This window comes from Topomyia yanbarensis, chromosome 2 (genome assembly GCF_030247195.1).
Source record: "Topomyia yanbarensis strain Yona2022 chromosome 2, ASM3024719v1, whole genome shotgun sequence".
In the NCBI taxonomy this organism is placed as follows: Eukaryota; Metazoa; Arthropoda; class Insecta; order Diptera; family Culicidae; genus Topomyia; species Topomyia yanbarensis.
Window position 1 is genome coordinate 294,884,550 of NC_080671.1, and position 24,525 is coordinate 294,909,074.

At 42.4% G+C, this 24,525-nt stretch overlaps 2 protein-coding genes across 5 annotated transcripts; one reads left to right on the forward strand and one right to left on the reverse strand.

Annotated features, from left to right (window-relative positions):
* Nucleotides 1–558: 558 nt before the first annotated feature.
* Nucleotides 559–19,211, reverse strand: LOC131683294 (NADH dehydrogenase [ubiquinone] 1 alpha subcomplex subunit 7-like). 3 transcript variants are annotated; one of them, XM_058965126.1, is made up of 4 exons: nucleotides 19,028–19,209; nucleotides 18,885–18,973; nucleotides 18,732–18,824; nucleotides 559–723 (listed from the first exon to the last, which is right to left on the reverse strand). In XM_058965126.1, exons 1-4 carry the CDS (start codon nucleotides 19,091–19,093, stop codon nucleotides 669–671), a joined length of 303 nt encoding a protein of 100 aa, XP_058821109.1. In that variant the 5' UTR covers nucleotides 19,094–19,209; the 3' UTR covers nucleotides 559–668. The 3 variants fall into 3 exon arrangements, with proteins under 3 accessions (XP_058821109.1, XP_058821110.1, XP_058821111.1); XM_058965127.1 differs by lacking the exon at nucleotides 559–723 and adding an exon at nucleotides 18,474–18,663 and having other exon boundaries at nucleotides 19,028–19,211; XM_058965128.1 differs by lacking the exon at nucleotides 559–723 and adding an exon at nucleotides 18,474–18,676 and having other exon boundaries at nucleotides 19,028–19,211.
* Nucleotides 19,212–22,106: 2,895 nt separating this feature from the next.
* Nucleotides 22,107–23,916, forward strand: LOC131683295 (uncharacterized). Of its 2 annotated transcripts, none has more exons than XM_058965130.1 (4): nucleotides 22,107–22,190; nucleotides 22,586–23,057; nucleotides 23,117–23,278; nucleotides 23,435–23,916. In XM_058965130.1, exons 2-4 carry the CDS (start codon nucleotides 22,971–22,973, stop codon nucleotides 23,567–23,569), a joined length of 384 nt encoding a protein of 127 aa, XP_058821113.1. In that variant the 5' UTR covers nucleotides 22,107–22,190; nucleotides 22,586–22,970; the 3' UTR covers nucleotides 23,570–23,916. The 2 variants fall into 2 exon arrangements, with proteins under 2 accessions (XP_058821113.1, XP_058821112.1); XM_058965129.1 differs by having other exon boundaries at nucleotides 22,167–22,247.
* The last annotated feature ends 609 nt before the right edge of the window (nucleotides 23,917–24,525 follow it).

A 24,525-nucleotide genomic window follows, 5' to 3' on the forward strand; every position in this document is an offset into this window, starting at 1 on the left:
TGAGTCAGGGAATCTAGAAAAAATAGTTATTTTTGGTTACAGTGTTGCCAAATATGCTATATTTCCAGTTTAAAACTTAAATTGCATTTTTCTCACAATTCGTGCATTTTTGTTTGGAAAATGATTATGCCATTGTTTCTCAGATAGTTTTACATGTAAAAACATCTTATACCTCGAGATAACTTGAGCCAATTCCCATACACAGTCATTTGAAGCAAAAAATTACAAATTTCTCAGCAAGTTTCTCGCTATATCTCAGTAACCACGCAGAATGTCAAAATTCTGTAAACGCCATTTTGTAGAGATTTTTTAGACAAGTAATGTGGCAATATCTAACTCAGTTTACCCCAAAAAAGCGTTTCTCATAAAATAGCACAACAGCGACGAACTCAGTTCAGTTAATTGTACAGTTTTTTCGTCCGATCAGCGCATCAGGCAAACTGACTGGAAAACTAAGCGTGCGTGGGGCACTTGAAAGAATTACTCCTGGTCGCAGGATCCACATTGCGACGACTGTTTTGTGCTACTTATCTACTATAGACAATTTCTTACGCGGAATTTTAACAAATCTGTACGTGGAAACATTTTCCAGTATTTATTTTCAGTTTTTGTTGTCTATTTAATTACAATTCAGTTGCTCTGATCATTCCGAACTATGTTGTTTGGCTCTAGTTTTTGTCCCATCCGTATGACTTTCCCGGTGTAGGAAGCTTAGTTGTTGCACTGGAAAACAAAATCAAGTTAGAATTTCAATAATAGCGTCTTCAGTCACTTTTTATATGTATTTGTGATTTCAGTAAAAGTCTTAGAATAAAATCCTTGATTAGTAAGTGATCTCAAATAAAGGATATAAGGTACTCATATCGCTTACTACTAAGCTTCTTCAGTGTCTTATAATTTCAAACCGACACAGCGCCAGTCAGTGAAGAATAAGAGACATAAGCATATTTTGTTGATATTGTGAAGTAAATAGTGATAGTAGAATAGATACGATAAAATTGTTATCTATGCTTATGTTACTCCGTAATCCAACACACAGAAATCCCAATTTACGGACTGTATTTTAAGTAATATTCAATTAAGGGGTTACACCACTGTGGAATTTTAGCCCTTGAAAGTGTCTCAGAGGCCTGGCTAGTTACAGTTCTCTAGTTTTAATGAACTTGTAATTTGAAATACAAATGATCGAGCGTTTTCATACTTTCGATTCTCGCACCGATAAAACGACAAAAATGAGCCTTTTGATTGCATTGAGTCTAGGAGCGATGTTTCTTTAAGTCACAATTTTAGCTTGCCTTTTTGATGGTTAAAAAATCGAATTTCTATTTATTAGTCTAAAATATGCTTTAGGACGTTAAAAATGATATTCCAAAACTTTGAAGTAAATACACAATAAAAAATTTAAGGGTTGTGTACAAGACACGACCACGATGACATTAAAAATGCAGCCAGTTTTATAAGCAAGCAATATTATCCGTGGCCATATTAAAACCCCTTAATGCCATCGATTGTTTCAGAACTACACACAGGCATGCTATTCTTCACTAGAGATAATTGTTGAATTTTTAAATTAAAATCGATAATCTGTAGTGTGACAAATTCAAGTTTTAAAAAAGTTTTATTCAAATCCACGAAATGGGAACATAAATTAATTATGCTCACAAACAAAATCTTACATCTATCTTTAAATACCTGCTAACAAATTAAATGTTTGCAAGCACGATAGAAAAATAACTGGTCATAACTCAAACTATTCGTAAACGAAGAAAGTTTAACATATGGATCTTTATATATTCGGTGGTTTAATTTACATTAACTCTGAAATGTTCTATATTTGGAGTCCATTGGTGGAATCCTGAAAAGGACTATTTGCGGAATCCACAAACACGCGTGCTATGGAATGAAAAGTACTAAACTGACTAAGGTCTTTTGGTTTAACAAAAATAACATGCAGAATGGAACAATTAGTCAGCTGTAAAAAAAGGTTTGCCTTCTCACGCTACTTGCATCAGATAAATATTTCCTTATAGTACATTTTTGGTGTAGAACCGGTCTGATCGGCATTTCGCCCTAGGCCAAAAATGCATGCCCCCTTCAACCCAAATTTTAACTAGGACGAATTAGCGCATGGGCGCCATTTAAACTCCTTTTTTAATATTAAAATAATTATTTAGTATCATTCAGTATCATTATTATTATTATTGGTTGTAATGCATTCTTACCTTTGCGTTTCCATAATTTACCTTGAGGCTGATATTTACCGCTTATTGCTATTTCATATTCCTTTGCCATTGCAAATCTCCTCTTTAGATTTCAGATTTAAATTTTTTTTTTCCTCTATGTTAGTCCTTTTCCCGTTCTGTTAATAAGCTTTTTCTGTGTCCACGATTTTATGAATTATTCCGCTCGTACATGAAAGAGAGATTAGTAGATACGAAGATTTCTTGAATGAATATTTCTTTTATGGGACTGTAAATGTGAACTCTTCTAGAATGTTTAAGTTGATTTGTACCAAGTTGTTAATATGACATCTGGTTGATAGTATGAATTCATATTTTTTGAGGTCGCTAGCCGTGCATTGAAGAATGCCTAAAACTCTGAACTAGGCCCCGTCGAGTCCAGTCCGCCATCTGTCCGTCTCGTCCTGTCGTGTCTGGGGTTTCCAGGTTACGTGCATTCACCAGACGAGACTAGCTTATGTCAGCGTAATTGTGCACTGGTTTCGTAGAATCGAGGCGATCATCGAAATGATAGATCCTACGAGTGAATGCACTTGGCCCAGTCACCTGTCGAGCATTTGTATATTTGCGTGTGTGAATGTTTACGTGTGTATGGGAAGTGTTGCATGTTGAGATATGCGTGTTACCTGTAAATAATATGTTAATACAAATATGCATGATGTTAAAATAAGACATGTGTAATATGCTACTTACAGTTTGTTGTTCGTTCCTACTTATCTGATTCAATTGAGTATGAAAGTACATCTCAATTTTTCTAAAACCTGGCGACGTCTGATGGCAGCGAATAGTCATTGTTGACAGCAATGTTGCCCTTTTATGTTAAATTATCTCGGAGAAGTCATCAGAGGAATATGACGCATGAGATCGAAAATAAATTAAATAAAATAAAGAGTAGAGTTGGTACTGTTATTAAATATTAATTGAACAACACATGTGCCATGCAATAAAACTACTTGGAATCGTCCAAATGCCAGAAAATGATAAATATTTACCATTAACGACAATTAACTCCGTTAGAAGTTTCTCATGCTATGCTGGACGGGAATGGATGATTGACGTGCATCGGTAAATCAATCGTACCTTCATTTATCCAATCCGAATGAATCGAATCGAATGCACGAATTGAACACCAGTAAAAAGTGACCAACGTATCCCAAGAAGGATCACCCACTGTTCCATCATATAAGCCAGTTCTGCATCCATTCCCTGGTCCACATGTCACAAATACTCAGACGCCCACATACACAGATAGCACACAATTGTACACTAGTACCGAAAACTACAATTATTACAACACAACACAACTAATAGGGTTCTACTGTTATTTTTTTAATGCGCCTGTGCACGCTGCCGAGGTCGACCAATAAATCGACACACAATGACTTGCACTGCGAGCCGTGCTCACAAAGACTGCCGTTAAGCTGTTGAACAATGTCTGCAAACACAGCCCACAGAAAAAGTCAATCCACGGCGACCCGCCAATCGGCCACGCCAGTGTGCACAGGCTCTTAGTTGACTGTAAGTTTGGGCTGGTGCAGAGTATGAAAAAACACAAAACATAAAAAAGGCCCATAAGCCCTCTCGGTCTCCTCGATGCACCACTATCGAGGCGCAATGCAATAACCATCCTAAAGCAGGTGTCTGCTCAAATATGCTTAAAGATGTTTGCAATACCGTCAAACCCGTCAACCTAGGAGAGGGTACTTGCATCAGATAAATATTTCTAAATAAAAAGAAACAACCTTTCCCTTCAGAATCTAATATGAAATACTGATAGCTTGAAACGTGACATCGGCTTTTATCACTTTCGCACTGATGATGGAAGGACTACCTTCATGCAGAATAACGAAAAAATATTTGCGTATTTTTCACATCCTCCGATTTCTATAATATTGCAGACTTTTGGATTTGGTTTGATTTTCGCCAATTTCAGCATGGCAATATACTTTTAAATAACTGTACATTTTTGTATTGTTTCGGAAGGATAATTTTAAACAAATCACAGATTGTTGTAAATTTCAGATTGTCAATGTACGCGCAAGTAACAAGTATCGAATATAAACGGCGGAATTAGGTTATCGTCATTGTCAAGAATTCAAATTTGTTCTTCATTGTTGGTTATTGCCCTGAAAAGGGCTTTTAATTTGCAAAAATAACATGCGAAATGGAACAATCAGTCAGCCGCAACAACGTTTTACCGTCTCTTCCAGCCGCGCGCTGCTTACATCCGATAAATAATTAAAATTGGAAACAAACAAACAACCTTCCCCTTCAACAGATAATTTGAAATACTGATAGTTTGAAGCGTGACATCGGCTTTTATCACTTTCGCATTGTTGATGGAAGGACTGCCTTCATGCATAATAACAAACAGAAATTTGCAGATTCTTTTTGGTACGGCTTTCGCTAGTTGGCAGTGTTGCCACATCCTCCAATTTTCTGAAACATTGGAGAATTTCCGAAATTTCCGAAAGATTATTTTTAATAAATCACAGGTTTTCACCAATTTCAGCCTGGAAATGTACTTTAAGTAGCTGCACATTTTTGTATTGTTTCGGAAGGATAAATTTAAACAAATAACAGATTGTTGCAAATTTCAGATTGCTTGCGCGTATGCAAGCAACAAATAACGAATATAAACTGCGCGATTGGATTATAACTGTCAATGATTGGAAATATTCAAATTTGTTCTTCATTGTTTGTTTTTAACCCCTTAAAAGGGCTATTAATTTAACAATATCATGCAGAATGGAACAATTAGTCAGCTTCAACTGAGGTTTGCCAACTCTTCCAGCCGCGCGCTATTTACATCGAATCACCCCCAGCGGTAGCAGTGATCAAATGCAGCACTCATCGTAGCGCATTGTCAACATACATGATTGCTACTGCTGTTCTTTACGGCCCGACGTTCGATGGGAGAATGAAGTCGCTCGAGAAATGATATTCTTTAAATTGTCGAGGATGACGTCATTCATAGAAGCGTAGTGTGCTGGGTGCTCAAATCTGTCGTACGAGACGCTATAGGCACGATGTTATTTTTCTGGCAAAAGAGCAACAACTGATTCAAACAGGCACACGGCACATTTATTTATAACTTTTCGTGTTCGTTTGAATCACTAAGCTGCTCCCTATTGACGGCGCTGCCGGGGATAGATTGACTGATGTATGGGAGTTTTCACGTTTTCGAGATCTGTTCATTTTTGCTTGTTTTTCAATAGTGTGCTATTGAAATACAAAAACACTATAGCAATAAAACATAATTTCAGTTAATTCCGAATTGTTTGATGATAACCAGACGGAAATCCGTTCATAAATAACAAAGTTATTAGCGTTCAAAATAGTGACGCAAAAACGTGACATCGTTTGATTTTAGATTTTAGAATGACACCCTGCCCCAGATAGTGCAGTAAGACATTTTCAATGTCAAAAGCAAGAGCTGGGCCCAATGTGAGAGTCTGGCAATATTGTCGTGAGAGGATGTTTAAGTTTCGCTGCCTAATTATTGTTTGCTATTGCGCTGTGGTTCGCGTCTTGCAAATTTCAGATTTGACTGATGGAAATGCAAGCGTTTGTACGTGTATGGAGTTTCTCGGATTCATGGCTTAGCCGCGATAAACAGAGTGAACTTTGTGTACATATTGGTTCTGCAAGTGGCAGTTATCTTAATAAATTACAAAATGCGATGGTCCTAGGCCTCAGTGCATATGTGTATGGAAGTGTGTGCGAGAAATACCACCGAGAAACGACTGATTTTAGTATTGGAACAAGGAAAAGAAGGCTATTTCTCTGTACGACGAGCGGAGTTCTGTGAACGGCGGTAAACAACACTCGCCCCAAAGAACATTCTACGAAAAGATAAGTCACTTTCGATATGCTATATAATTTTTAAAGTAAAGCACTTGTTGCGGCAGAGCGCAATTTCTAGTCGTCCCCTAGCCACTCATTTATACTTTTCTGCAATTGAAATTCAATCTGTGATATTGAGTAATAATAAAAGCAGTTTAGTCTAAGCCAGCCACCGCCGCCGGCGGTAACTTGATCGTAGTTCATTGTTTCCTTTCCACTTCTATCACAGTCCGTCTTTGTGTTGCTTTTTCGTATACGTTTGAGTTTTGTGCGTCGAAAGTTGGATGTCAGGAAATGGGTCCTACCGCTGAGAACGAACAGCATTTTTTACACCTTTCCGATCCAACTCCGCTAGCGAATGACGAATCTCAATAGTAGCATCCCGAGCAAACGAAAAGCCCATAATACCCCTATGGTCATGGGGTTCGATATGGGTGTTTGAAATGGGTTCAAACCATGCAAATACCATCACCATGGTCCGGTAGATCCCATATAAAATACCATATGTTGGTGTATTTATGGGTTATTGAGACCATTTTATGGTGTCTTGATGGTTGTGTATTTTGTCACGGATCATGTTTAAGGCCTTTTCAAGGGGTTATGTGGTGTTTGAACCCATGAGTATTTGCTCGGGATGTCTGTAATAACATACGTACCTGGAACTATTGAGAACCAGAGCTACAGGTCCAAAGCCCTGGTAAAGGAGGATGGTTGTGATGATCTGGGCCGCGGTCACCAGGTAAAGCAAGATAGGTCATAACAAATTCCAAGGCGTGAAGCGACCCGTGCCGAGGGATGAGTGATCGAGGGGGTGAAAAAGATGCTCGATCGTTAACGGAGCCTGTGGGGTACCTGGGCAACCCCCACATTAAGCTTCCCTTACCACGTTACTGGCGTGGCGGACTTTTCTTTCTCGCGCAACTCGTGGGTATTATGAATGAAGTGAACAAAAACAATAAAAAACGGAGGTGCCAAACCCCTTTGCTAGAGGTGGTTTGGCGAGGTCTCCCCCCGTGGGGAGCGTAGTGGAGCGACGAGTGCTGCATCCGATAGCACCAGTGACCCCCCCCCCCCCCCCCCAGTGGTAGAAAATAGCCCTACCAACGCGCTGGACGGGCCACTATCCGCGATGCGCAAAGTGGTGGAGCAGCTCGATGCAATAATCGAGTTCACTAGCGCGAAACAAAATATTAGCAAGGAGCTGAAACAGAGCCTGCTAATGCTCCGGAAGGCTGTTCGTGTCGCAAGACAGGAACAGCAGGCGTACGCCAAGAGGGTGGAATGTCGGGAGAAGTCCGACAGAGGAACCCAGACAGTGGCCTACAAGAGGGAGGAAAGAGAGAAGGTCGACATAGGTACCCAGACAGTGGCCTTCACCTTCTATGGAGCAGCCATGTCGCTCGAAGCGGCAGCTGAGTTCCCCCCGAAGGGTAAAGGCAAGGCCACCCGCAAGACGGCGTCGAACGCGAAACGCCCTAGGAAGTCACCAGGCGAAGGTGCAAAAACCGACACCACACGGCGTGCAACCGTCAAGGCCAAACGCCGTTTGGTCGAGGTAAGCGGGGGCGAGAGTGACCTCGCTGGGCAGTGATGGTACCAGCAACCCGGCGCAACCGGGGCAGGGGGACGTAAACCGCTGGACGCTGGTCACCAAGAAGAAGCCGGCACCGACACCGGAGGTACCGCGGCCCGCGAAGAAGGCCAAGGAGAGAGGCGAGGCCTTGTTGTTAAAAACCGACAAGGACAAATACGCCAACGTCCTAAAGTCGATGAGGGCGGCCGACAGCCTCTCGGCCCTTGGGCAAGACGTGCGTAGCGTGAGACGCACCAACACAGGAGAAATGCTTCTGGTGCTGAAGCGAGGCGCACAATCTAGTGCAGTGTACAAGGCCTTGGCCCAAGAGGTCTTTAGTGAAGGCGCCCAGGTCAGGTCGCTAGGGGCAGAAATGACTCTCCAGTGCAAGCATCTGCACGAGTTCACGACCGCAGACGATGTCGTCGCAGCCGTCAAGGAGCAATGCGACGTGACAATCGAGCGGGCCTCTGTGCGCTTTAGAGGGGGACCCTCCGGTACCCAAGTAGCCTACCTCAGGCTTCTGAAGGCGGATGCCAAAAAGGTAACTGAGAAAGGTAAACTGAAGATCGGCTGGTCGGTATGCCCAATTAGCATACCCCAGCCGCCTTCAGTGGATAGCTGCTATCGGTGCCTTGAGTCCGGCCATAAATCCTACGAGTGTAAGGGCATAGACAGGAGCAAACTATGTCGTCGCTGCGGCGAGGAGGGGCATAAGGAGCGGGGTTGCACTAAGGCGCACAAGTGCCTTATCTGCACCGCTAAGAAGCAAGCCCGTAATCATGCTATGGACGGACCTTCGTGTCCCTTCGGTGAGTTAAATAAGAAGCCGTGAACGTTACACAGCTAAATTTTAACCATTGTGCAGCAGCCCAACAGCTGCTGTGGCAGTCGGTCTCGGAGTCGAGGACAGATGTCGTCCTCCTATCAGACCCGTACAACATCCCTGCCGGCAACGGCAATTGGGTGTCGGACGGGTCTGGAATGGTGGCAATCTGTACAACGGGACGGTTCTCGGTTCAAGAGGTAATACACTCCTCCGCCGAGGGTGTTGCGATTGCCAAGATCAATGGTGTATTCTAATGCAGCAGCTACGCTCCACCAAGGTGGCCCATAGAACAGTTCAACCAGATGATCGACAGGCTCTCGTCAGACCTAGTGGGCCGGAAACCGGTAGTCATAGCGGGAGACTTTAACGCTTGGGCAGTGGAGTGGGGCAGCCGCTGTATAAATAGCAGGAGCCAAGCGCTAATGGAGGCGCTTGCGAAACTCGATTCTGTGCTAGTTAATAATGGCTCCGCTAGTACATTCCGTAGAAACAGGGTGGAGGCGTGGATTGACGTAACATTTGCCAGCCCGAGTCTGGTTCCAGGCATGGAATGGAGGGTAGACGAAGGCTACACCCATAGCGACCATTTAGCAATCCGCTTTAGGATCAACTATGGTGTGCAGCATCCGAGGGCGGGAGATCCCTGTCAGGTACGCGGGTGAAAGTCCAATCACTTCGACAACGAAGCTTTCACCGCGGCCCTGGGACTGGAGGCCAACACCGACAGTCTAAGCGGGGATGCGCTGGTAGCTGTTCTATCACGCGCGTGCGACGCCACTATGCCGAGAAAAACCCTGCCAAGAAACGGCAGATGCCCGGTATATTGGTGGAGTGCCGAGATTGCAGCTCTACGACCAGCCTGCCTCTGAGCTAGACATAGGATGCAAAGAGCTCGCACCGAGGATGCGAGAGAACCGCCGTGAAGTGTTTCGAGCTGCGAAATTGGCCCTTAACAAGGCCATTAAAAGCAGCAAGAGAGCGTGTTTCGACAACCTGTGTGAGAGTGCCAACGCGAATCCGTGGGGCGACGCCCACAGGATCGTGATGACCAAGACCAAAGGGGGCTCTTCACCCCCAGAACGGTCTCCGGACCGGTTGGCGACAATTATCGAAGTACTCTTCCCGTCTCGAGCCTATTGCAGCTGCTACGCTCCACCAAGGTGGCCCATAGAACAGTTCAACCAGATGATCGACAGGCTCTCGTCAGACCTAGTGGGCCAGAAACCGGTAGTCATAGCGGGAGACTTTAACGCTTGGGCAGTGGAGTGGGGCAGCCGCTGTATAAATAGCAGGAGCCAAGCGCTAATGGAGGCGCTTGCGAAACTCGATTCTGTGCTAGTTAATAATGGCTCCGCTAGTACATTCCGTAGAAACAGGGTGGAGGCGTGGATTGACGTAACATTTGCCAGCCCGAGTCTGGTTCCAGGCATGGAATGGAGGGTAGACGAAGGCTACACCCATAGCGACCATTTAGCAATCCGCTTTAGGATCAACTATGGTGTGCAGCATCCGAGGGCGGGAGATCCCTGTCAGGTACGCGGGTGAAAGTCCAATCACTTCGACAACGAAGCTTTCACCGCGGCCCTGGGACTGGAGGCCAACACCGACAGTCTAAGCGGGGATGCGCTGGTAGCTGTTCTATCACGCGCATGCGACGCCACTATGCCGAGAAAAACCCTGCCAAGAAACGGCAGATGCCCGGTATACTGGTGGAGTGCCGAGATTGCAGCTCTACGACCAGCCTGCCTCGGAGCTAGACATAGGATGCAAAGAGCTCGCACCGAGGATGCGAGAGAACCGCCGTGAAGTGTTTCGAGCTGCGAAATTGGCCCTTAACAAGGCCATTAAAAGCAGCAAGAGAGCGTGTTTCGACAACTTGTGTGAGAGTGCCAACGCGAATCCGTGGGGCGACGCCTACAGGATCGTGATGACCAAGACCAAAGGGGGCTCTTCACCCCCAGAACGGTCTCCGGACCGGTTGGCGACAATTATCGAAGTACTCTTCCCGTCTCGAGCCACAAGCCCCTGGCCACCTGCACTACGAGACAGTGCGGGTACGGCCGAAATGGTGGCTCCGGTGACGAATGAAGAACTACTCGCAGTGGCTAAATCCCTAGCAATGAACAAAGCTCCAGGGCCGGATGGAGTTCCAAACAGCGCTCTCAAGGCAGCGATCATAGCGAACCCGAACATGTTCAGGCTAGCTATGCAGAGGTGCCTTGACGAGTGCCGTTTCCCCGATAGATGGAAAAGACAGAAATTGGTGCTGTTGCCGAAGCCCGGGAAACCGCCAGGCGACCCATCGGCGTACAGACCAATCTGTCTGATCGACACGACTGGCAAACTGTTTGAGAGGATTATCTTCAACAGGCTAACCCCGTACGCAGAAGGTACGGAAGGCCTGTCAAGCAACCAGTTTGGCTTTCGGAAGGGTAAGTCCACAGTGGACGTTCTCAACTCAGTGATAAAGACTGCCGAGATAGCGATCCAACGAAAAAGACGAGGCATTCGATACTGTGCGTTAGTGACACTTCACGTGAAGAATGCATTCAACAGCGCAAGCTGGGATGCCATCGCGCTCTCGTTACACCGGCTTGGTCTACCGGTGGATCTGTACCGGATCCTGGAAAGTTACTTCGAGAACCGCGTACTGCTAGACGAGACCGATGCCGGTCAGAAAAGGGTTCCGATTACCGCCGGAGTTCCGCAGGGCTCGATCCTAGGCCCGGTGGTATGGAACCTCATGTATGATGGGGTTCTGAGACTGAAGTTCCCTCCTGGGGTCAAGATCATCGGCTTTGCCGACGACGTAACCATGGAGGTAGTTATCGTCAACAACCGCAAGTCGGCGCAACATGCAGTTATCCATGTGGGAGAAGTCGCGATCACTTCACAGCGGAGTCTGAAGTCTTTCGGAGTCATTATAGACGACAAACTGACCTTCGGCAGCCACGTCGACTATGCATGCAAGAGAGCGTCGACTGCTGTTGCGGCTCTATCGAGGATGATGTCCAACAGGTCAAGGGTGTGCGCCAGTAGACGTAGGTTACTGGCAGACGTTGCCGTATCTATCCTCAGGTACGGCGGCCCGTCATGGTCAAGAGCACTGAGGGTAACCAGTTACCTACAGAAACTGGAGAGCACCTACCGCGTGATGTGCCTCAGAGTGATATCTGCCTACCGCACGGTATCACACGATGCATCCTGCGTAATAGCGAGCATGATGCCAGTCGGGCTGGTCATTCGGGAAGATGAGGAGTGCTTCGAGCTACGTGGAAATAGAGGAGCCCGCGAGCGCACCAGGGTGACCTCGGTCGCCAGATGACAGCGTGAGTGGGATGTCCTCGGTTCGACGTCGAAAGAAGAGCAATACTTGACGTCTGTGACTGGGACACAACCCCTGATACCCTTATTCAGCGGATGTGTCAATCGGTGGAGAAGTGGAACGCAGTCTCGGCTGCTACCACCCAGATTGCCTGTAGGCTACAGGTAATCTGGCGAACCGAGCAACAAATGACGGGCACGGCTAACTAGTGATTGGTTAGTTGGAGCGAAAAAGGCCGAGCGCAAAAAAGGGAGTGAATGGTCTGTTCATGCCGAGGCAGGTTTGGCGCAGCGCAGCCTCACATGGTATGGTAGAGGCTAGCACAAAAGTAAGCCTAGCAAGGAATGAAAAAGGTGAGCACACAAGTCAGCCTCGCATGGTATGTCAGAAGTGGGGCCTAAGAAAAATGTCCCACATGGGATGCCAGGGGGAGTGAGAGGTATAATAGTGTGGCACGATCGAGAGTGAACCAGGTGATAGGGTGAGCACCCAAGTCAGCCTCACATGGTATGGGTGAGGCGAGCACAAAAGTAAGCCTAGCAAGGAATGAGTAAGGTGAGCACACAAGTCAGCCTCGCAAGGAACGAAAAAGGTGAGCACAAAACTCAGCCTCATGTGGAGTGTTTGAGAGTGAATCAAGGTGCGATAGAGAGAACACCCAAGTAAGCCTCATACAGGACGTATGAACGCGTGAGTGAGAGTGAATGAGTACATTTAGTACAGCCATCCCCCCAGAAGTAATACCGAGAGGTAGTTCCTGGGGGGAACGATGGCGGAGCCCAATGGAGTTTAGTCGGTATTAATGGCAGCGTCACCATTCGTACCCGACACGCCCCCACCACACCCCGTGTGGTAGCTTGGACACCTACCAATAGCACGTGTACTGGGTTAGGACGTAAACGTCTTCTCCATTGTAAAAAAAAACACCTATCCGATCTGTTTCGGATTCTTTTCTGCGCCTCGTTGCGAGCGCTCACGCTTGCCCGGCACAGGCACCAGACGGACAAGTGTGAGCGCTCGCATATAGGGTGTATGGAGAGATGTTGGGGTCCGTGCGGGGTGCTGGGCCGTCACTGGGTCGGATCGGTGGGGCGAAAATTTGGCTTTAATCTACATGAATGTGTTGTGAGTGATCGGAAGACAGAATGCACGGCAGACCTATCTAGTTGAGTCACACTGCACAGGTAACATTTCACAACACCATAGCAATTTCAGCAGACGTCAGGTCAAACACTATAGAAAATGTCAATATTAAACACACACTAAACATCGTGTTCTCCGGTCATGTGTGTGGGTATTTCGGTATGGTACTAGCGGGACGAGTTCAAATAACAGTAGCCGTCAACCATTAAGGTATCTGACAGCTCATCGACAGCCACAGAGGTAAAGTCAAATCAAAAGAGTTTGGTTTGTTTTCATCACGAAATAATTCTGCACCATGTGTTTTTTAACGGAAATAGAAAGGCCTCTGGCATTTTGTAGGTTTCGTTTGCAATGGTGAGTGAATGACTCTAATGTAATCTTTTTCGAATGAAGAGTTCTATGCAGTTATACACAAAGCTCCTGAGTTTGTTTACATCAGGCCAGTCAAGGTGGTATAGGTGGGGCAGACCTTGGTTTTCTAATGCTGGAGATCATACATCGCAAACAGTTTAGAAGCACAATGTCACACGCTAATACGATTAAATGACGGACGTGGTCAATGGTATTACGGTCATCTAGAATTGTGTTAGAATAGACGAAACAGCTTATATGCCGGATAAAGGACAAGAAATGCTTAAACTATCCAGGTGTTCCTCGTTCACTGGTTGAGACTTATCAGGATATATGTTAATGTAATCTTTCCTCTATCAAGCAACCAATGCGTAATGGAATCAGAGTTAAAAATATTCAAATTCATTGAATGAAAATTGTTCAAATTCAGCCGCATTCATTTTCAATATTCAGTGACGCAGCTGAAAACGTCAAACGAATAAACCGCCCATTCATCCATGCAGATTTTCATTCGTCTCCGATTATTACACGAAGCGGCCGTGCAGCAACGAATCAAACGTATCAAAGTATGCCCTGGCACAATGTAAGCGATGATGATTGTTGTTTCATATACTTTTCCGGCATTTGAAAACATTTTCCTATATAATTAGTGAAATGAATATATTGTACGATATTCAACTGAATGAATAACATGGATATTTGAATGAATATTTTTTCTATTCACCGCGAGTCGCATCAGGTTCATTTTCAGCCATCAAAAAAGAGCTTCGATTATTTTTAACTCTGAATGGAATAGAGCAGTAATGTAATTAATTTTTTTTAAATTTAACTTGACAAGGTCGCAGAATGAATGAATATCACAAGTCGGCACGTCTACTTCGAAAGCACGAAATAATTCGGCACCGTTTCTTTTTTGACGGGAGTAGAAAGGTCAATTGGATTTTTGCTTCAATGCCACCCAGTTGAGTTCGCCCGGAGTGCTGGCTGATTCTGGTTCGTGTTCTCACTCCAGTGACACCAGTAGTTAGAATCGGTTTTGTCACTGGAGCCGGCCGGGGTTCCGGCTGGAATGTACTGGGTAGAAGCGTATAAAAGCAGCAGAATAGGTTGGAGAATGCACACGCAGAATTTTATTTATGCATCAATAGCATTAAACACTTTAACCGTTGTCTTCTGTTTTAATTCCACTATGATGAACAAAATGCAAAATTGCACTTTTCTGTTACAGATACGTATTTCGGCTACGACTTGAGCCGAATGGATTCTTCCAGTTTTTTACAACATCCAGTCAAACAGACAATCGGAAAAATCTTCCAGTTTTTTTTAATTTGAGCCAGTTTTATCCAGTTTTTAAACATGCCCAGAATAAGATTTTACTCCATCGTAACCTGAATTCTTTTTAAACCACTTGTGAGTAAAACGGTTCGGGAATGTACAAATGATTCGATTTCAAATGATTACTCAAACATAAAGGTGGCAGCACATTGTGTCTAACATTTTGATGAACATTTGTTGAATTCTCAGATAGTTGCTATAGTGATATCTAGAGAAAGATTTAAGCGCATCCTTAAGTCTAGCAAATGGTCATAAATTTAGGATTTTGTGGATGTGTAGATTGAAACCATTAAAACCGTAAAATTCGGAATTCGTACATTTGATGCCAAACATCTTTAAAATGCATAAAACGTCTAGGTTTTATGTTATCTCGAATTTTTTTTTTATAAAAATCGACTTTTTGGGACTTTGCCGATTTCGCACCTTTTTGCCTTTCTCAATAGAAAGGTATTGCAATTGCTCTGAAAACCGACTTTTTAACGGAGGCCCGGAGAGCCGAGTGACATATACCATTCGATTCAGTTCGTCGAGTTCGGCAAATGTCCGTGCGTGTGTATGTATGTGTGTATGTATGTGTGTATGTATGTATGTGTGTGCGTATGTGCGTCTGTGTGTACATGTGACCAAAAATTTCACTCATTTTTCTCAGAGATGGCTGAACCGATTTTGACAAATTTGGTCTCAAATGAAAGGTGCAACGTTCCCATAGGCTGCTATTGAATTTCTGATGGATCCGACTTCCGGTTCCGGAATTACAGGGTGGTGAGCACGATCACGCAGAAAATGTCGATTTTAATAAATTCTGCAATGAATGTATAATGGTGAAAAATTTTCCAAAATATGACCACAACTGCTTCGATTTGTAGTATTGGGTAACTAACATCCATTCAAAGTCTCTTTGGCCACCATCATCGGCTCTGGAAGCCCCGGCGGAAGTATCCAAATTCAGAATAACAGTCACATCGGCTTCTCGGAGATGGCTAGACTGAGTCAACTAAACTTGGTCTCAAATGAAAGGTGTTGCGCCCCCGTAAATGGCTATTTAATTTCATCCCGATCCGACTTCCGGTTCCGGAGTTACAGGTTGTGGCGAGCGATCACATAGCAAATTGCGATTGAAACCGATACTCCGATGAAAGCAAAAAAGGTAAAAATTTCGCTAAAATGTCCCTCAAACAACTTAAATTTGCTGTTCTAGGTCACCGACGGCCAACCAAACTTTTGTTGACTACATTGACCACCATAGACGGTTCCGGAAGTGCCCGAGAAAAGCGGCCATCTTTCAAAATTTACGAACTCACATCAGTTTCCCGAAAATGGTTGGGCCGATTTTCACAAACCTAGTCCCAAATGATAATATCCCCATAGATGTCTATAAAATTTCGCACGGATCGCTTATATGGTTCCGGAAATATAGACTGAACCGTCCGGTCACATATGACATTCCCATATAAGCCGGAACTCAAAATTTTTTTCAAAGGGGGGACCCCATGAAATTTCAGAAATCGAATTCGTATTTTTAATGCCAAACATCTTTAAAATGTATGAAACGTCGAGATTTCATGTCATCACGAAATTTTTTTTTTATAAAAATCGACTTTTTTGGACTTTGCCGATTTCGCACCTTTTTTCAGTTCAATATTACCGCGGCTGTTTCTTCTTTTACAGAATTTTGGAACTCGAATAATGATTTCTTTTCTTGTATATTTGTCATGTCATGTATAATAATAAAATGTAATATTTGCATTTGAAAGCTTTTGATGAATATAAACAACGCAAACATTCTCGTGTTCATGATTCAGAAAGGCACAATTGCACCGCTAGGTGGATTATAACAGGTTTTTAATTTGGACAACAATATCATCGAATCAAATTTTCAGTAAAAGGTATGGAACATACGTTTTTGCTTAAAATTACGTTCATTTAATCGTTGACTTAAACAATACAAGGGTAAAGTAGGTTTTTCTCGAGCATCCAGTTTTTTACAGTTTTTTTTCAAGAAAGGTTCAAATTTTTTGAAAAAAAATGTTGGCAACGCTGGCCACGCCACCGCGCATAGACCAGTGGTTTAGCGTTGGTATGCGCAGGTGTAGAGTATGAAAAAAAACATATAACATAAAAAAGGCGCATAAGCCTTCTCGGTCTCCTCGATGCACCACTATCTAGGCGTAATGCAACCATCTTCAAGCAATTGTCTGTCAGAGGTTCTGTAGGACTGATGCACGCAATATGCTTGATGATGTTTGCAATACCGTCAAACCCCTAAACCTTGGGGAGGGGTAAACAACTACAAATACCAGCATTGCAATTATAATTTGATATTCACCCAAATTTTTCTCCTTAGGGGAGTATAGCACAGTAATAATTTGTAATTTTATTTGTGTTAACTGGTAGTGACAACTATTTTTCAGGTCAAGGAAAAATAACGTTACTAGCCATACATTTGAAATAGGCCAATCTGCAAAACGTAAACATTGAGAAAATTGCCAAAGAAGGTTTGGCCAGATTCATTATAATTTGGAAAATTGATACTATTTTATTTCGTTTGATTGCTCATATTGCTTCTACTTGTATGCCTCACACAAAAATACTGTTCAGTTCTAATATTACACCGAAAGTGACAAGAATTGAGTGAAATCTAATTTAATGACCAGATTGGCCTCATTGAAAATAGTCAAATCAGATTGTATGTAAATTATCCCTCCGGCAGTCGCACTTATGGCCCACTGAATGAGCAGCCGCTGGAGCCTTGAAACGATTTCGTTAGATGTTCAAAGCAGCGTGCACTCAGTGCACTAGCGCGACTGCCGGAAGGTTATGGAAAAGTTGAGCTTAGAGCAGTTGCAGTTTCGATCAATTCAACAAGTAGGCGTTGCGCTGCTATTATAAGTCTGTTATGATCAGTTATAACACAATAATACGTTATAATCCTTAAGCCCTTTTATAATCAGTTTAGGCCCTTTTATAAATTGTAAAATAGTTATCAAACCGCTTCATAATCAAATATTGCGTTGTGTACATGTTCAGGGTAGATATTTTTAAGGGAAAACATGAAAATTCCATTTGTTTACATTATGCAGTTAGGCCCTTTTTAAATGTTCGGCTAGAATTACATTTTTAATGAATGGTAATTGGCGATTTGCGGCAAAACCAAAATTAGTCATGCGACACCTATGATTCAGCTCATGAACTGGCAAAGTGATACAATTTGCTTTTTTTCACCCGTAAGTGAGTCGTAGCTTACAACAAAATCTTCATTATCTTCTCGGAAAAAGCTAACCACTGCCAAAATATGAATGAAACGAGTAAGAAATTTAGTTTTATTTGCAATTATTCTGAAAGTACTGCCATTTGCAACTATTTGACTCATACATTTCTTCGAAAAGTAATCGGGGTATTATTGTGGTTATAAAAAATCGTTCCATAAATAAAGTTCCAACTCGAAATCGAGACCCAATCAGCACCAATGTCAAACTCCTTTATATTTTGAACTACGTAGGAGATTCAGTGAAGACTATCGGAGAGAAGGATCGGCTGTGCATGATACAAAGTTGACACTTTCCTATTAGCCGGATATATTCTTTCCTCACGTGATCTGGAGAGTTTCATGAATTTACACCATCTCATGAAGGTTTAGCTTAACTTAGGACGAACGGGAAATGCTGTTGCGGCGGCTACGGTGCTCAACAAATTACATTTCGAAACAGCGCGCATATAGCTCTGCGAATAATGTTAGAAACCACTATGTTTTACACTCTTTTCGCAAGATGTTTACTCATCATCTTATAAAATGATGGTTTTCCTTCATTTTCATAAACAATTATCAACAAATTGATCGGTAATTTGGTGTTTAAAAGTCATTTTTTTCCAATGTTTACATAAAATATATGCACTATGACAGAACAGAATAAAATCAGCAACACTTTCCTTCCAGCGCTATCTGCGAGCGGTTTCAACGTAGAATCGCCAATTGGTATTGAAACCATAATGAGCTTATAGCAAAAGGTGATGAATTCTGTATCTAGAGTATAATACTTTTTGGAACTTTACATAGACAATAGAACATGAATAACTGAAGCGAATACAAACCTCTTCTCACTAAGTAATTTCTGTGAGGTAAGATTAATTGGTGGCGCTACTTCACGACGAGCATCGCGAACAACGTAGTAGTTAGCCGCTAGCCTGAAAAAAGGGTTACTTCATTTAAAAACCTGTTGAGACTACCACAAAACAAAAATCTACTTATGATGAGGTCCTTCGGGAAGATTTGGTGAAGGTTGTGTTCTAGCTGAAATGCCGTCCTCAAACCGTAAAGCATTTGTGTGTCTTCTCTGAAATTATATAATAGTCATTTTCATACTCCTCGTAAAATGATAGTTGCTTACACCCAATAAAAAATTTCGAAGCTCCTGGAGCAACGGAGAAATATCCCTTCTGGTTATCTTCGACATAATTGAATATGATGAGATATGCAAAAATAATTCAATAATTGGAAGGTCAGCACAAGTTTTTCTCAGAGAAACCACAATACTAAAGCCGCTGAATTCTGCTGAACAGAGATGCCAGATACTCTTTTCAAATGTCTGCAATAATAATTTTAAAAGTCTGGGAAGAACCAAAGAGAATAGGGAAAGAGACGAATAGAGGGAAGCCACAAATACCTTATTAAGCAGATCAATCGTGCAATGTAAATAAACATTACTCATGCCTGAGTTGGAGGAGATAAGTATTGTACATCTATTAAAAAAGAAATTTCAATTTTCGTCAGAATTTGGTTCAATCGTGATTGTGAGGTGCATTCTAGAGTATATGTATGAGTAAAAACAAGCTTTAGAATTATTTCATCTCTTTGTTTCGAAATGCGCATCGTTTGATAAACAAATCCAACGATCGACATACGGTTTGTTTTCAAAATATAATAGGAGTCATGTAAAGTGCTGCCTGTGGAAGCGGTTGCCAAAATTCTAGTGTTGAAATCATCATAAAGGGAGTGTTGCCGTTTTGACTGATTTTCACTCTTCGTCTCTTTCACCACAGTCTATTGACTTATTTGACGTCTAGGACACCAACACAGTTGCAATGTGTATAGACAACATACATATAACGCTATGTTTTCAATTCGCCATCTGATTTAACCTCATTTGGCAAAAAAACTACCCGATTTAACCTCAATCTCGCACTAACACAACTCCACATAGATTAGTCAATAGAGAACAGTTGCGCAAAGAGTGAAGTCAAAAAAAGCCTACCTATCGAGCACAATTGGAATACATCTCTGATACCTCTGCAGCAAAGTTGGATTCTAATTTTACTCGATAGGTAGACTTTTTTCGGCTTCATTTTCTGCACACTCTTTGCGTACCTTTATACTAGGGCCTTTATCTTTCACTATTCTCTTTGGGAAGAACCTGTTTGACCTAGAGCACTCTAGTTAGAGTGTGGCTAAGAGGCCATGACGTATCCAAACGAACATGAAATTTGACGTATTTCTATTATGTATACGTCAAATTCCATGTTCGTTTGGATACGTCATGGCCGCTTGGCCACACTCTAACTAGAGTCGAAGACTTCATATCAAGAAGACTGGCAACTCTGTCCAGAATCTGGAGACAGTAACAGCAACGCCACTTGCGGATAAAGGTGGTGCTACCCATATTGATGCACACACACATATACACTGTTACATTAAGCTTCCTACCCTCATACGACAGAGGTGCTGCAACCTCTGTCGCCTCTTGTTTGTATGGGGGAGGGAAAGAGATATCAGTCTTCTTAATATGTAGTCTTCGCTAGAGTGCTCTAGTTTGACCTAAAGGCCCTACTATAAAGGAACGCAAAGAGTGTGCAGAAAGTGAAGCCGAAAAAAGTCTACCTATCGAACAAAATTAGAATCCAACTTTGCTGCAGAGGTATCAGAGATCACAGTCTATAGAGAACAGTTGCGCAAAGAGTGAAGTCAAAAAAAGCCTACCTATCGAGCACAATTGGAATACATCTCTGATACCTCTGCAGCAAAGTTGGATTCTAATTTTGCTCGATAGGTAGACTTTTTTCGGCTTCACTTTCTGCACACTCTGCGTACCTTTATACTAGGGCCTTTATCAGAGATGTATTCCAATTGTGCTCGATAGGTAGGCTTTTTTGACTTCACTCTTTGTGCAACTGTTCTCTATAGACTGTGGTTTGACCGGGTTTCACCCTACCGAAATCTTCCGACCAGTGTTGCTATTTTTATTAATGAAAATGGAATTTTGTTAATTTATTTTTTTCCAACAATGTTTTGTATCTTGAATCCACTATATTAATGGAAGCCACCGTTTTTCCATGTCATGAATGTTTAGTAAGGTTTAATGAAACAATTATCTGAATAATTTTAGATTATAGTATTGTTCCTGTCTTATTTCTGTTACAGTTAATCAACTACGTATACGGTAAATGCATGATAAATACTTGTTTCACTTTGCCGCACAATTTCAGTTTAATTTAGTTATTTTTACTTTTTTAACGATAATAATTTCATTTGTCAAAAATAATGACAATCTTTTCCTATAAATATAGCAACACTGTCAAACATCATTTCGATATCCCTGCACCCTGTCAAAAAAAATGCGGACGAACATGATCAGGCGATTTAAAAAGTTTGACGTTTGACTCAACTCGCCTGTGCTAATAGACCTTTCTCGTCAAAAAATTTTATATGCAGAACAGCTTCCGTTTTCATTGCTGGATCGATTCTGAATACTGTCACGTTAATTTGGTGTCTCTAACTATTGAAAAAATCAAAAATTCTTCGAACTGCCCATTTTACTCTGTATTCCCCTGTTCTGTTTTACCTCGATTCTCTATACTTTTACACCATTTGGATGAACTTCGGGTGGGGAATATGAAATAAAGTTACGGCGGGTAGCTTATAACAAAGTTCCAGTAGCCTACCGCTCGCCGGCATCTATTTTAATCTGGCTATTAGGCATTACACCAATCGACATAACCCCCCAAAATGAGCCGGATGAACTTCGTTTGACAATTTTCGGTGGTTTGTTCACATGGAAGTTACATAAGTTTGAATGTAACAGATGAGCACCCGTTGCACTCGCACTCATGTAACTGACAAAGTAAACAAACCACCGAGAATTGTCAAACATGAACTTCATTCATCATGAGTTCATTCGTGTCGTCATCTTGTAGAACTCAATTCGCCGTTTTGTTTACTGGGTATGAACTCCAAGAGTTCATTCCAATTTGTCAAAAACATTGTTTTGACGTAGATGAACCCAAAAACAGTGCTGCAGAATATACCGATTCATCGATATCTAAACCGATTTTTACTTTCAATACCAATAAAGTTACTAAAATACCGATTAATTTTTTCTTACCAAAAAATAACGATTTTCATATAATGCGATCAATTAATATTACGTATGGCCCTTTTTAGAAAATGTCTTCACATTTCCACATCAAATCATCCGGAAATTGATTCAGCAATCTGCCAGGTTACTATTAAAATTTCAAATGAAGCTCAACAACCGATTCTGAAATCGATTGAGCTCGGTGGGTTTGATTACATAACATTTGAATGATCTATTATTTAGAACCAATAATTTGCAGGTAACTTCACACCGATAAATACCTATTTTTTATTTAGAACTATACCGATATTAGATTTGTTCCAGTACCAGTAGAAAGTGGAAGTACTCCGGAGCAAACAGAGAAAATCGTTCCTATGTTCTCTTCTCTTTTTTCTTCTTCCGTTAGCAAGCTGGAGTAAAAAGAAAGTATTTTCTGCTTCTGTTTGCTCCGGAGCAACTTCTGTGTACTATAGAACAAACTTAGAACCATCTGACAACGCTGCTCTAAAGTGAAAAGTGCTCTTCAAACATCGATGACATCTTTTTTGTTTTTTCCTGTTTTCTCTACCTATCTGTTATGTTTTTCATCCTGCCAAGGAATCCAAAAACATCAGCTGTCTCCCGTTTCCCGAGAGTTCGCCGACCAGTTTTGCTTTCACACTGAAGAAAAAACTACAGTTTAACTACACCAGGCACAATCATCAGAATTAGATGCAGGAAAATATTTTCATTTTACCGTTCAGTATGAGAAACATTTTACAAATGATAATCGTGTATGCCCAAAAGGTATTTGTGCGGATCTGCGAATCCGGTTTTTGTGGAATAATTCAACCAAGGGTTATGATGTAGCAGCGGTGGAGAGTAAGTCCAATCATACGGCTTCATCCCACCCCAGCAGCAGATGAGCGCTGGCGAATGTTCTCAGCCACCTGGAGAAGGAGGTTCAGCGCGGAAGAAATGTTACTAGACATCGCCGATCTGGATGATGGACTTTTTTGATAATTTCATAGAGATTGGGTGTGCAGATGGGCAGTTGGAGTTCTGGGAGGAAACGACTGGTAACTTTAAGGTAAATTGTATGGAGTCACTTGTTTTTTATTACAACTATTGACAGACGTTTCATTGCAGGGTATATATGAAGCCGAAAACATCCACAACAATGGGGTAACTAACATAAAGCTCGCCGGTGACAAAGTGATAGTCGCACGGTTGAGTGGACGAATCGATTCTCTGAGACTAGAAACGTACACGCAAGGTTGTCGTTGGGGTTTACGTCTGCATATGGGCGAAGTAAGTCCTATGTTTCAAACAATTTTTTAAGCTCACGTAGGGCGCAGAACAGACAGATTTTATTTGTTATTTTGAAATACTGCATATTCTAAGTCATTTAATTTTCAGTCTGCAATAAGTATGTCATCAAGTGCCTTAATTATTATTCTTTTTTAGCCCACGTACGCACCGGTTCGGCAGGAAGCATTAGTTTATTTCAGCAATCCGTCCACAGCGTTGCCAGCTCAACATAACGCATCCGAGGAGGAGCTTCGATGTATTCTGGAGTTTCACCAGCAGGGTTACCGGTGACATGTTTGGCGGGCGGTACAGTCATGACTGGCAGCCAGGGCCACACTGTTAAAGTGTTCCGACTCGATAGCCACCTATTGCAGTTCACCCTAAACGGCCATTGCGGTCCTATCACATGTATTTTCATAGACCAGTGGCAGGCCGAGATGGGCGCATCTGGTCGCCAGGATGGTGTGCTATGTGTGTGGGGCTTGAACTAGAACAGCTCCTACAAGACAATGGTTACGAGAGTGTTCAGCAGGCCGTTGGTAAGGGAGTGGATAATTTTTATAGTGTCGATTGTTGATAACAGGGCCATTTAATGGCGCCGCAATTAAATATTGAAAGTTACTAAATACATTTTGATAATAAACAAGATTTCTATTTACATTGCTTTCAATCAGATAATTTATGTTAGAACTTGCTTTTCCTCTTCTATTTTCCCATTACCGCCTCCAGTGACCGCGTGGATGCTTTCGGTCACGGTAGAATCATTAATTTTTCCTTTTCGCCTGCTACCATTCCTTGACCTTTCGTGCAGCTTCTTGTGTCCCATCAAATGACTACGTTCAACGAATCTTTTTCCACACTATTCACAGCCATGGGGTCGTTCGCCAACATGCCTGCGATTATGCTGGGTCAAATGTGCTCCTGCCCGCAGAGGTCACATTTGTACGGGCGTTCGTTTGTATGGATTTGCATGTGCCGAGTCATGTGAGAATATTTTTTAAACCCGCCACCAGACTTCACATCTGAATTCTCGATCTTTGCTGTGGATAAGTTTGTGCTGCGTAAGTTCTTTAGATTCAAGAAACTTTCTACCACAGATGTCGCAACTAAATATTTGATCCGCAAGATTCATATCGATGTGAACACGCTGGTGACGTTTCAAACTGCTGCTTTCTACGTAGCCTTTGCCGCAGATATCACACTTATACGGACGCTCGCCAGTATGCATGCGCATGTGGCGAGTGAGT

Coding starts and splice junctions, on each gene's coding strand:
- LOC131683295 (XM_058965130.1), top strand. CDS start 22,971: ATGATGGACTTTTTTGATAATTTCATAGAGATTGGGTGTGCAGATGGG. Junction 23,058..23,116: donor AAACGACTGGTAACTTTAAG/GTAAATTGTATG, acceptor GTTTCATTGCAG/GGTATATATGAAGCCGAAAA. Junction 23,279..23,434: donor TACGTCTGCATATGGGCGAA/GTAAGTCCTATG, acceptor ATTCTTTTTTAG/CCCACGTACGCACCGGTTCG.
- LOC131683294 (XM_058965126.1), bottom strand. CDS start 19,093: ATGTCGAAGATAACCAGAAGGGATATTTCTCCGTTGCTCCAGGAGCTT. Junction 18,974..19,027: donor TTCGAAATTTTTTATTGGGT/GTAAGCAACTAT, acceptor ATATAATTTCAG/AGAAGACACACAAATGCTTT. Junction 724..18,731: donor AAATTACTTAGTGAGAAGAG/GTTTGTATTCGC, acceptor TTTGTTTTCCAG/TGCAACAACTAAGCTTCCTA.